General features: G+C 37.0%; 1 protein-coding gene across 2 annotated transcripts in view; it reads right to left on the bottom strand.

Annotated features, from left to right (window-relative positions):
• The window catches only part of LOC148951166 (uncharacterized), a 91,770-nt gene that overhangs the window by 6,843 nt on the left and 71,958 nt on the right, over nt 1-12,969 (bottom strand). For both annotated transcript variants that reach the window (XM_089090691.1, XM_089090690.1), the window contains exons 2-4: nt 10,270-12,849; nt 3,747-3,910; nt 684-941 (exon numbers count right to left, since the gene is read on the bottom strand). In XM_089090691.1, the coding sequence (XP_088946817.1) occupies nt 684-941; nt 3,747-3,910; nt 10,270-12,849 (3,002 nt within the window). The remainder of the gene's footprint in view (nt 1-683; nt 942-3,746; nt 3,911-10,269; nt 12,850-12,969) is intronic.

Raw genomic sequence — 12,969 nt, 5'->3', positions numbered from 1 at the left:
TGGCATGTTTTCCAAAACGTGACACAATTCAAATAAAAAGGTTTTCAAGCCAATAATAGAAGTCAATTTGAGAAACCCTAGGATCGAGGGTGGGTATAAATCTGTGTCTAAATCAAGATCTGTCATAGTTGGGCTTAGTGTTGGCTGAAAATTTAAATTGAGCGTTCAAAACTTCAAATGAGCCTGAAAAAAGCACGACAAAGAACAAAAATATTTACAGTTGATTCACGTTGTTTTTGTAGCTACAGGTGAGTTTTCTAACCTTTTCCCAATTATACCAATTAATGAACTGGCATTAAATTACCTCACAGAAGAAATTACACGTCAATCTGCAATGGAAAAAGCGCAAAGTTCAAATGCCGCATTGGGTGATTGCAATTACTAGGTCTGCAATAACTTCTCTGAAATAAAAAAAGGATAATATTTTTTTAAAGTTTACTGTCCAAGTTTACTAAGTTTACTAGTTTAAAGTTCCTCATTTCAAGTTTACTGTTTAAAAGTATTTTTCATATCAAACACATTTTGACTTAAAATCAAATGAACTAACTAAAATTCAAGACCGTGCATCCAGTGACTGTCAAAGTAACGTAACCAATTTACAAAGTCTTTCTTCCTACAAATTTCCACTTCGGACTGTGACTCCATTAAGAAGTATTTGTGGCATAATTAGCTGATTGGCCTACCTATTTGGACACTTGCTTTTATCTGGCTTTTCCTTCTTTCCATGAGGCATGGCATAAAGCAGCTTGTTCCAAAACCACTGATCATCGGAACGAAGGTAAGTATTCGTAGAGATATATGCCCTCAACTCTTTAGGAAGGTCTATCACTGGAGGAAGGTCGCCAACGACAATTAAGATAAGCCGCTTTGTATTTTCTTCAACAGCATGTTGATATGCTGTTTGGAACTCTGATAGACACCAACTGCTTTTTAAGTAGTTACTGAAAATAAGAAGAAAATATTTTTTTACGTTATCAAAATCACAAATGAATCTTCTGATCCCATAACCCTCAAAAATACCAATACCTTTTTCAATTTGAGATGGAACATTTTTGTCTGATTATGAACTAATTTTGTTGGCTACATTTTTTTATTCTAGCAAATAAAAGAACCCAATTCTTTTCACAAAGAAGCCCTGAGGTTCGATGCTTCAAAGGGTGTTCAGGTACAATTGACCTTATCTACAAGTTTTTTTTGACTGGGGAGAGGGGTATAGTTCCATCCTTGAGAGGATTTTCCCAATCTCTGATTTTTTTTTTTTTTTTTTGATAGCAGAGATACTAGCCTACATTTGATGCCCTTGGTCCAAATAATTGTGTAAAGACTTCAAAGTGATTTGGTATGTCATACTTTTCAGCTTTGAATCAATCTAGGTATCAAACAGTTCGTGGTAACTGTAAGTAAGGAGCGACCCGGCTCAATAGTAACCAAAACTCTAAATCGGAATTTTGATACGAATAGATACATCAAAAGAATCAAATTTTAATGCTGATTTCAAATATCAAATACTGCTGATTTCAAATAATGCTGATTAAGTTTCATTAATTTTAGTCTTACTCATCAAAAGTTACGCGCCTGAGAAAATTTCCTTGATTTTCGAAAAAAGGGGGAAACATTCCCTAAAAGTGATGAAATCTTAATGAAAATCACACCATCGGATTCAGCGTATCAGAGAACCCTACTATATAGGTTTCAAGCTCCTATCTGCAAAAATGTGGAATTTTGAATTTTTTGCCAGAAGAAAGATCAAGGATGCGTGTTTATTTTTATTTATCTTTTTTTCCAGGGGTGATCGTATCGACCCAATGGTCCTAGAATATCATGAGAGGGCTCATTCGAACGAAAATTAGAATTTCTAGTGCCCTTTTTAAGTGACCAAAAATTGGAGGGCAACTAGGCCTCCTCCAACGCTCTTTTTTTCCCAAAGTCACCTGATCAAAATTTTGAGTAAGCCATTTTGTTCAGCATGGTCAAAAATAGAATAAATATGTCTTTCAGGATGACTTAATCCCCCAAAGTCGCCAGGGGGAGGACTGAAAGTTATGAACTTTACCCAATGTTTACATATAGTATTGGCAAGTATACAGACGCTTTCAGGCGAGATTTTTTCTGGTTGCGGGGGGGGGGGGTGTATTTACTACTAATAAAAACGCCCGTAAATAAAATTAAACAACTTTAGAGAAAGCCATTTAGCCAAAAAAAGTAAAATTAATATGCAAATTTGTTTTAATTATTCATGTACGGTGAGCCAAAACCAAAACCTGCATTAATTCAAAAACGTTAAATTAAATAAAAAAAACAACTTTTTTAACTGAAAGTAAGGAGCGACATTACAACTTAAAACGAACAGAAATTATTCCGTAAATGAAAGGGGGTGTCCCCTCCTCAACGCCTCAGTCTTTACGCTAAAGTTTGACTCTGTCTCAGAACCTTATTTTTAAAAACAATAAAAAACTTTAGCGCAAAGAGCGGCGTTGAGGAGGGGGCATCCCCTTTCATATACGGAATAATTTCTGATTGTTTTAAGTTTTAATGTCACTCCTTACTTTCAGTTAAAAAACTTGTTTTTTTATTTATTTAATAAGACGAATGGGATTAACGGAATATCAAATTACAATTGTTAGAACAAAAGTACATCTATTATATGATAACCACGAAACTTGAGAAATAACTACCCTGAATGGTTCAACATAAAGTCAAAAAGAAGTTTTAGCAGAATTAAACATTTTACAGTCTAAGCATGAGAATAGTAGATAGTTTCTGCATTATGCTTGCTACGTAAAGTATGTAAAAAGCAAACAGTTTATATGGTACCGCTTCTGACGTGATGAGAAAAAAAAGAAGATAATTATGCACCTCGAGTTTTTACAGAAACAACTTCTAAATAAACATCAATACAACATTCCGTAAATAGCTTAATATTATGGTGACCATGGTCAAGTATGATTCTGAAACGTGGGCGCTCCGAAAGACGAAAGATTTTTTTTTATGTTTTCCAGAGGAATTGTCTACAGATTCTTCAGGGCACCCGTCTGACTGACCATATTTCAAACAGTAGGCTGTACGAAAAATGTGGTTTATTCCCGCTTTCTAGGGCTAAGATAGATAGAAAGGTTGAGATAGATAGGACAAGTTCTACGAATGAAGGATGACATATTGCCCAAGACCGCCCTTTTTGGCCAAGCTTCTAGGGCCAAAAAAAGCAGGTCATTCCCAAATGGAGAAGGAGGAGGTCATAACGAAGGGTTTAAGGTACATTTTGAGCACAGTTTATATAATTATCCAGTAAGTTTATCGCAGATCATTTCTGGTCTTCGTTCTCGGTGCGAACAAAAAGCTCCTCCCACTTCTTTGTTCACTTATGGATCAGTGTGTTTGCGTCTATCAATGAGAAATGGTTACAAAGTGCATTATTCGTAATAGCGGGTTTCCACTTGTTTCCGATTGTTTCGCCTCTGACTTGTCTACCCGTGAAAAGATCTGATGCCGCTTATGTTTCTATCTGCAAAAACGTTCTCCGGAGCACTCGCACCCCGGTCCGGGTTTTTATAATGGGTGAGATAGGGAATGATCATACTGGATAATTATATAAACTGTGATTTTGAGGGTGTAAGGAGGGATACTTTGAATAAATAGGGATGGAAGAGGAGCGTTCGCAGTTGTGTTGACCTCACCCAGCTTGGTGCAGCAGTGAGTTGTTAGTAGCAGTAGTACCAGAAAAAACTTATAAATAAAAGTAGCCTTACTTTGTAAGTAGAACAATTGTTCGTCTTGAATTACCAACAGATTCAAAAATATTATCAGTTATAAATTCCCCAGCAGGCCAGTCTCGAGTGTGTAAACATAATGTGAATTTGAGCTCTGAATTCTCAAGCTTTGGAACCAGTTCACGTATTACGAATTCTTCATCCTAAAGATATACAATAGAAATTAAAGGTAAAATTGTAGCGGCTCCAAAAGAATTGCAAAGTTTTCTTAAGCAATACAACTGTAAGAGGAAGTGCTTGTATTTAAAAAAAAATGTATCATTTTCTTTAGCAAACGACACTTGACAAATTGGCGTGGGAATAAAAAAGAGTAAGATATTTACCAATGGTTGACTTTCGACAGACCAATGTTTACCAATCTTACGTATTCTTAAATTTAAAATTATTTATTCTGAAATTCATTAAAAGACTTTTCCACTTTGCCCAAATATTCGTAACAAACAATAACATAAATGTTTGTACTGCAAAAATAGCCCAATGTCTTCAGTTATTTATCGGAAATATCGGACAAATTGGGATGGGAATAAAAAAAGCGAGATATTTACCAATGGTTGAATTTCAACAGACCAGTGTTTACCTATCTTACGTATTCTTAAATTTAAAATTATTTATTCTGAAATCCATTAAGACTTTTCCACTTTGAAAAGTAATTAAAACTAACAATAACATAAATGTTCGTACTTCAACAATAACCCAATGTTATCAGTAATTTATCTGAAATATTCTTTAAAGGGTAAATTTACTAATATAAGCTCAGATAAGGTATTTCGACCTTCACGCGTTCAGCTGTCAAGAACAAGCTTAAAGATTTTTGTTTTGAAAAATTAAAGATTAGCATTTTCGTTTAGACCCTTAATGACAGTCCCAAGATTGATTTCGTAAATACAAGTTGACAAGTCAAAAAGAATTGACACAGATTGCTTGGAATCTGCAACTGATTCCAGTGTTTCAAAGTAATATTGTCAGGCTGTGAAAATTCAAGAAAACTTTTGGATTGTTATTAACTACCATTTGCCCATTAAATAGAATCAACAATTAACGTCTCCAAGAAGAAGACGATCTGGTCGTCCCTGGATTGCCCATACCAATCACAATAGCTGTTCCACAGGCAATGCTAAGAGGTGAAAAGACCTTCAGGTTGGTTTGCATACCTCGCTGCATAGAAGAAGAAAAATGTGAAAAAAAGGTTTTGATAAACCCGTTTCTTAGTTCTGATTAACCCTCTCGCGGGCGAATTTCCAATTTTTTAGATAAACTGACAGGACAAAGTTCTTTCCTATGTAGAAAAATACGTAGATTTCAGATATGTATTCAGAAATTGACAAAAAAGGATAAAAAGGTAAAATATGCTACCGTCCACATATGGTGACGCCACCCAGAAAACACTCTTCCAAAAGGCTTATCGGACACTGTGAAAGTTCTCGAAACATTCAGGGCACAATGCGACTTTGCATTTTTTGCAGAGGAATCTCGTTTTACTCGTGGAGTTCTTGTCCTGGTATCGAGAAGCGTTATTTTTGTCGGACTTGCCAGGCCAACGGCCACTCAGACCATCAAGTCGGATCTCGTTTGGGACAGCAATGACAGTCCTTTTCTTGACAAAGCCGATTTTTGAAGGCCGACCAGGGCTTGTCCTCATTCGCACCATCCCTTTTTTCGTCATAGCTACTACAACAGACGGTATGAAAGGGAGGAGATCAAGTGTGACGACAAGGTAGGTTTTCTGTAGAGAATCCAAGCGTTGATAACAATAACATCAAGGAAATGGTGGAACAGGCGCATGTACCAACGTTTGATTCGAAAGTCGTTTTAGTAAAGTGAAGTCAGCGAATCCATCAAATCCACACCTCCCATACACTTATTATTTTCCTCCACTGTGTATGGCCTTTCAACCGCAACTTTCGATTTCGCTGTGCTGCACCATCTCTGGACACTGTCAGTTGGGGCATAACCAGCGAAGGATGAACAAACATTTACGAGATTGTTGTCTTTCCAGCGTAAAACCGTCACTCCTTCAGCAGACGTAGCAAACGACAAGGTTCCTCACTTTTTCTTTTTCATTTCGACTTCTGGTATTAGCTTAGGTGCAGCATCTCCAAGTCGATTTGCGCGATGGGTTCCAACACTATGATTCTTTTCCTTTGCTAATGCTTCCACCAGAGATACCGAGGTAAAAAAAAGTTGTCGAAATACACTTTAGCGTTTGTGTTTTTGAGGCCACGAGTTAGTTTCACAACCAGGTCTCTTACTAACCCGTACGCTGGTGGGTTGCGGTTGGCACCGCTGCCTTGATATGGCTCAAAATCATACACATATCCTGAGACTCCAGCCGAAACCCAAATTTTGAAACCCCACTTAGTTGGTTTAGATGCCATATACTGCTTGAGGCTGCTTCTTCCCTTGAAGGCGACCATCATCTCGTCTATTGAACTGTATTCTTCGTCGGCCACTGCTGCTTTAAAAGAGTTGCGCAACATCTCCAAAAATGGGTGGATCTTGTAGTATTTGTCACCATCAGGGCTACTTTGTTGAGTAGTGAAATGTAAACATTCTCTGATCTTTTTGAACCTTTTGCTTGAAATATAATCTGCAATCTGAGGTGTCCTCAGGCTATTTGACCAGTAGTTTTCAATTCTTGGGTATCGAACATAGCTCATAATCAGAAGGCATCCAACATAGATGCGTAGTTCTGCTGATGTCAAATTCAACTCATACCCTTTTTTTGACAATGCGTAAGCGTTAGACTCCCTGACGACCATTGAAATAATTTCGTTGGAAAGAAGTCCCTCAAAGAAATCGACAGAATCCGACTCGTTGCTGAGATTGAGCAGGACCCGACCATCACCGGTGAACGGAGGAACCGACTCTGCTAGAGGATTATCGACATTGGCTCTCCAAATACGTCGTCTGGCCTTGACCGGTTTAGACTTCGGGTTGTCTCGTGGAACTTTGGTTTTGGCTGCAATCCCACTGTTAGACTGTGAAGGAGAGGTCTGTGATCTTCCATCTGAAACTGAACTGTTGACAGCAGGGTCTGCTTGCGACGTCGCAAAAGAAGCAGAACTATTGGGCTCCGTGCTTGGGCTTTTCCTTTTCCTCGCATAAGTTCTAGCAATACGCTGGAGAGGTGGTTCCGTTCAATCAGGTTCTGCTACCTCGTGGTCTTCACAGTCTTCGTCTGTAACTCTCTCTTGCGTATCTCTAGCCGCTGGGCTCAATCCGGTAGCGAGTTGGACGTCCTCTTCTTCACATGGAGGCTGCCAAGTGGGATCTCTGCCATCTTCTTCGTCGGAGGAAAGATATGATTGGTCTGAATCGATTCCATTGTCACTATCGTCTTCAAACATGATTTTCATGATTTCTTCATCATGCCGGATTTTTTGCCGACTCATCTGTAAAAAACAGAAGCTTTACTAGTTTGCGAACACAAGGTACAAGCGGGGACAAATGAACAGTAGTGTTACCTGTGGCATTCTACGGAAACTATACGGAACGAAAACTATACAGAAAGCTGGCGCTAATGGGCGATGTCCTCATGTGGGGACAGAAGGAAAATAGATGGCTCAACTGTATGAAATATTCAGAAGCTGAAAAAATTACTCTAACACACTTCTAAGGGTACGAATTCTCTGAGAAAAAATTCCCGACTTCTCCAGGTCAGCGATAATGTCTATAAAATAAAGAAAAAGTGGAGTTACCTTGCAAATCCTTGATAAAACTCAAATTACAATTTTCTGCTTAAATGGCAGGAAGAAAGCACAGCTTATCCGGTAGACGGCTCTTCAGGGACGTTTATGGAAGAGTCGGCAATCAGATGACACCAGGAAACATATGTTAAAAGCTCAGCTTTGGGTAAAGAGGGGGTTACAATTAAGTGTCCTCAAAACCAACCAGCGCCCGCGAGAGGGTTAAGAATTTATTAAAATATTGGTTAAAATGTTGTTTTGTAAAAATATGAGTCTTAGGGCGTTTCTTCTTCATTCTTGATCAGATGATCAAGACTATTCAAATTCAACTCCGCACATCCTTTGACTCCTAACGCAAAGCTCACGTGAATAATGACTTCCTTCGATCTTTAACTGATCTTCAAAGTCTTTGCAAACTCTCTGCCCTTAAGGTAACATCAAATGAAAAAGAAGCTGAGGGCAAAGATGTTGGATGCCCACTCAAATTCGGTCTTTAAACTGATCACACAACCTATAAAGACCCTTTCAGTCAATATAGGAACAGTTTTGACCTATAAGAACTTATTTTGTCTTCCTGGAATCAAAAATATATCATAAGCAAACAATACTAGCCCTCTCCAGTTAGTCTCATAGGGTATGTCAAAGGACTAACTCTGCTTGCACGCAAAAGTTGCTAGATACTGCTGAATTAAGGGTTCCAGCAGTAAACTTTCTAGGGCGTCCTTAGTAGTTTGGAAAGTTACTTTATGAAAGAGTAGACAGAGGGAGGTTTACATAGCTCCGGCCCTTGGGGCGGGGGGGGGGGCAGGGGATCTTTCTTGGACTGAAACAAAATTTTAAATAAAAAAAAAAAAAAAACATTTCAGGCAACTAATTTTCATTCTTTGTCAGCGGGATAGAGGATGATTCGAATCAATCTCAGGGGGACTAACCCCTCCACCTGTTTTTAAGTATAATGATAAAAATGTCTTGTTAAATATAGTAGTTATTGATGTGATGAATCTTTGAATGGTTTACCAATCAGTATTGTCAAACATCATAGTTCATAACCGCACTTACATTTAATATGTAGAAGATAATTTCACTTAAACAGTGAAATTATCTACAGTAAATAATCGGAAAAATAGCAAAAGAAATATATTGGTTCTAAGCAAATAAGTTTCTTCAAAACCTATTGCTTTTCGTGAATAGCTTGCACCCGGCACTCAGATTCCTATTCCCACTAATAACATCTTTGTTGTATGACTGTCTTCAATTAATGAAGTCAGGAAATTCACAGTCAAAACAACATCTTCTCGCGTTATTAACTCAAATTTGTGACGAGCATTTTTTGGAAACCTCTAACATCTGCTAGAAATGACAAGATTTGTTTTATACCATAGATTAATTATTCCTAAAGGGAGTAAATATTAATTCTCCAATTAACTTATTTTAGGTTGAACTGTATACTAACGTCAATTGATTAACTAGTAATTAACTGAAAGCATTTTCTAGTGTAGAGAATATAACAAGTTGGTAAAGGTAGGTATTTTATTTAACGATTGGCTTTCAAAACAATTCAACTAAAATTTGTATTGTTTGAACCCAAAGCACATAAGCCCTTCCAAACTTAGAAAAATAATTTTTTTTTTATCACATTGCTCTTCCATTAAAGCAATCATTCTTGAAGGAGAGGTGAAAAGGGTCAAAATTAAACTAAAGAGTAAGAGATTGAGGAGCCGGCAGTCCCCCTGAGATAGAGGGCAATTGTTATCGTTTTTAAGTCTTACCACAAATCATTGTCTAGATTCATTTCTCTGTCCGCTGTGCTGAGTGTGAAATGTTTTTCATTTAGCTGGTTCTCCAAGTCTGAAAGATAGTTTTGAAGTTGATATAGGCAATGCGCAGTGGATTTTATCCCTCACACAATTTATGACGCAGAAGAGGTTTTTCATTTTGTGGGTTGTCGCCAAAGTCTTAAAGATCTCAGTAAAGATCATAAGAGGTGTGTAAAAAGTTTATTCTGGGAAAAATTAACAAATTGTTTTTTTGAGGTTACCTCTATTCTTTTCTTGGTAACGAGCTGTGGTTTTTTAGCTCAGGATCGTCCGATGCAGACGTGAGGATCAACTGTTGCTGCCTTGGGCGTCACTGGGCGTCAGAGGAACCAAATCTTTAATAGTAGATGCAACCTCGACTTCCACGACTTGAACTTCCACTGAGTTGATTATTCTTAAAAGGAGACTTATTCCGAGGGAGTTTGGTAGCTAGTTTAGAGCTTTGCTTAGAATGTAAACTAGGCTATTCCTATTTCAGATTCTTAATATAAACTTTCTGATAGCTTAGACAGGAAGACATTGAGTCTCGCTATTTAAAGCTAAATAATAATAACCAGTAACCAATTTATTTCACTTACACTATTGGCTTATTAGTTAGTTTTGTCTTATTATCATTAATCTTTTATTTCAGTAAAGAAAATGAAGTAAATATTGTACTTGTATAATTCATGTTTATCATAATTTCCTAGTGATGTAGTTCTGTTGTTTTCTCTGTTCTGTTTCATAAGAGTTCATTTTATGTTTTCTTTTTTGCAGCAGTTGCACGGCACATATGCTCTTGGCAAATAAATTATTATTGTTGTTACAGATATTTTGATATACCCAGCATAAGTCAATGACTAAAAAGCGTACGCACTTCCCATGGAAATTTTTTTATATACTTCGAAAACGCACGTTTTTGCCAGAATACTCATTTTTGTGGCTGTTTTCTTTTGCCTTCCACTTTTTAGAATCAAAATCTATTTAAGAAAATAATAAATCCTATAAACATTTTCGTACCTCATTTGCAAAACTGACAAATGCATCATATTTCTTGTCTTTATCTACTTCTTCCTCTGAAACCCATGACAGGAACCATCCTTTGGAATAGAGCCATGCTTTGACAACTCTTTGGTTTTTGTAATAGAAAATCAACAAGAAAGAGATAATAGTCACAAAAATTACTGCTGAAACACTGGCACCAACGACCAAAGGTATTGGAATTGTCGGGCAAAATTCATCTGCAGTTACTTTTATAAGACTTCGATTTAGGTTGATGCAACGTACATCTCCAAGATCTAAAATGCTGTGAAAATTCGGTAATAGATCAAGTAAGTGAATATTTTCACAACGACATTTCCAAGGATTCCCTGCTAAACTTACATTTAAATCACTGCTGTTCATTGCACTAAGTAAGACAGACAGAGTCTGAGGTTCAAGCGTTTCAATATTATTATTATCAAGCTGCAATTTCCCAAGACCACTAGGAAGTCTTTGAACTTCAAAAAAATCCAATGCATTATTTGACAAATTCACAGCAGACAGGTTTTCAAATAATGGATCACTAAGCTGTTGAGCATCCTGAACTAAATTATTTCCAAGATTGAGTTCGGTCTTAACAAAACCACTAACCTTAGGCAATTCATCGGGTAGTCTGGTTAAATTTGCATTCTCACAATTAATAATGAGTGACCTATCAGCTGGTCGGACAAAACAAGCACAACGATCAATACAAAACGGAACACGACAGACAAGAAGGTAGCGATCAACCTCAGCAATTGAAAAACCTGCTGTACCTTCTGGCCTTACGCAATGTGCACCATTAGTTTTTAAATCTATGGCATAGGTTAAATTTCTTATTTCTTTTTTGATATAGCGAATTACATCGAACATGGCACAATCACACATAAACGGGTTTTCACCCACTTGCACTCTAATCTTCTTTCTTCTGCTACTACTTGCGTGAGGTGCACTTTGGAAATTTAAAGTTTCTATTAAATTTCGAGTCAGATCTATTTCTAGATGAATATCAGAGTCAGTTTGGAAAAGCAATTCAGTAAATTCTACCGATCGTAATTGATTATTTGACAAATCAAGCTTTTGTAAAACCAGAAAATTCTGCCAACCAAATGGTATTTCTTCAATGGCATTGTGCGAGACATTCAGAACTTTTAGACTCCTAGTTAAAGGTTCAAAGGGCTGTGTACCAATACCATAGTCGAAAAATATTGAATCTCCTGGACTTGAGAAAGTTAAATTATTTTTTGATATATCCAGCTCCTCTAGTAGCCTGGTTTGAGAAAAAACACCCGTGTCAATATTGTGCAACTGATTATTTGCAAGGTTTAAACTCTTCAGTCTGAGGACTCCATTAAATACACCATCTTCCAGAGAAGAAATCTTATTCCTACTTAAATCTAAAAATAAAAGATTTTTATTGTGCCTGAAGACTCCAATTGGAAGCTGAGTCAAATAATTTGCAGACAGATCCAATACTTCGAGATTCACCAAGTCTTTAAAAATATTCCCACTGAGATTACGGAGCTTATTCTGATCAAGATCAAGTAGAACGAGCGAATGTAAATTCCTGAATGTATCCAATTTCAAATCTTCAATGGAGCATAAGTCCAGCTCAAGCTTGACTAAGCTTGTTAAATCCTGGAGCAAACTTTCAGGCAAAGATGTTATATTTGTATTCCCACTCAAAGTTAGCCATGTTAAATTTCTTGTATTAGAGAATATTGTCGGTGGAAGGTGAGATAGACTATTTCCTGCCAAACTAACATTTCGCAGTTCAGGAGTATGAAGAAATACGTCTTTATCAATATTCTCAAGGCGATTAAAGCTAATTTCCAAAACACGTAGTTTTGTTAATCCTTCAAACTCATTTGTTATTGATTTGATGAGATTGTTTTGAAGATTTAACTGTCTCAGGTTTTTTAGACCATAGAATATTTCTTGAGGTAGTTTGACAATATCATTACCACCAAGTTCAATAAATCTTAAGTTTGGAGTATAGCTGAAAAACCGAGGACTCAGGTTAAGCCTGTTCCTCATAAGATCAATACTTGTCAGATTGGACATATCTTGGAGAAAATCATCAGATAGTACGGTAAAGTTGTTACTATCCATCTCAAGTTTGTTTACAAATCCTAGACCTTTCAATAAATCAGACGCGAAGCTTCCTTCCATATCCAGCCAGCTCTGGTATGCAAAACTACTAAAACTGCGGATACCCATTGTGTTAGTAATATCAACGAAACTGGAATTTGGTGGCGGACAAAACCTAAATCTTAAGTATTCAATCCTCTCACTGAACTGCAGCTCACTCAAGTATTCATAGTTTTTAACATCCCAATGTCCATCCTCATTCCTATTGCAATCTATAAGTAAATGACTCGGAGGAATGTACGTAATTGTAAGCACTGTTTCTAAACTAGTGCCTTTGGTGCGACACGATAGCTCAAATTTCTCTCCAGTGGTTGCATCTTCAATACAGTCACAGTTTGGAGACTGCTTTACTCTGCACTCGAAACAAAAAATAGCTTGCATAATTACAAAGGATAAGAACGATAGAAAAATCTTGTGAGTCATCATCATCTGAAAAGAGAAAGGAACATATAAGCAACAGATGAAAAGAGAAATTTTCATATAGAACAGACTAAGAACCACAAGAGTGTGGATAAGAGGCATAAGAGCACACCAACTTATTTAGAGAGA

The sequence above is a fragment of the Artemia sp. Qi Xiang Cuo genome, chromosome 6, assembly GCF_049724085.1.
Source record: "Artemia sp. Qi Xiang Cuo chromosome 6, ASM4972408v1, whole genome shotgun sequence".
NCBI classification, from domain to species: domain Eukaryota; kingdom Metazoa; phylum Arthropoda; class Branchiopoda; order Anostraca; family Artemiidae; genus Artemia; species Artemia sp. Qi Xiang Cuo.
This window is presented reverse-complemented; position numbering and strand designations above follow the sequence as displayed.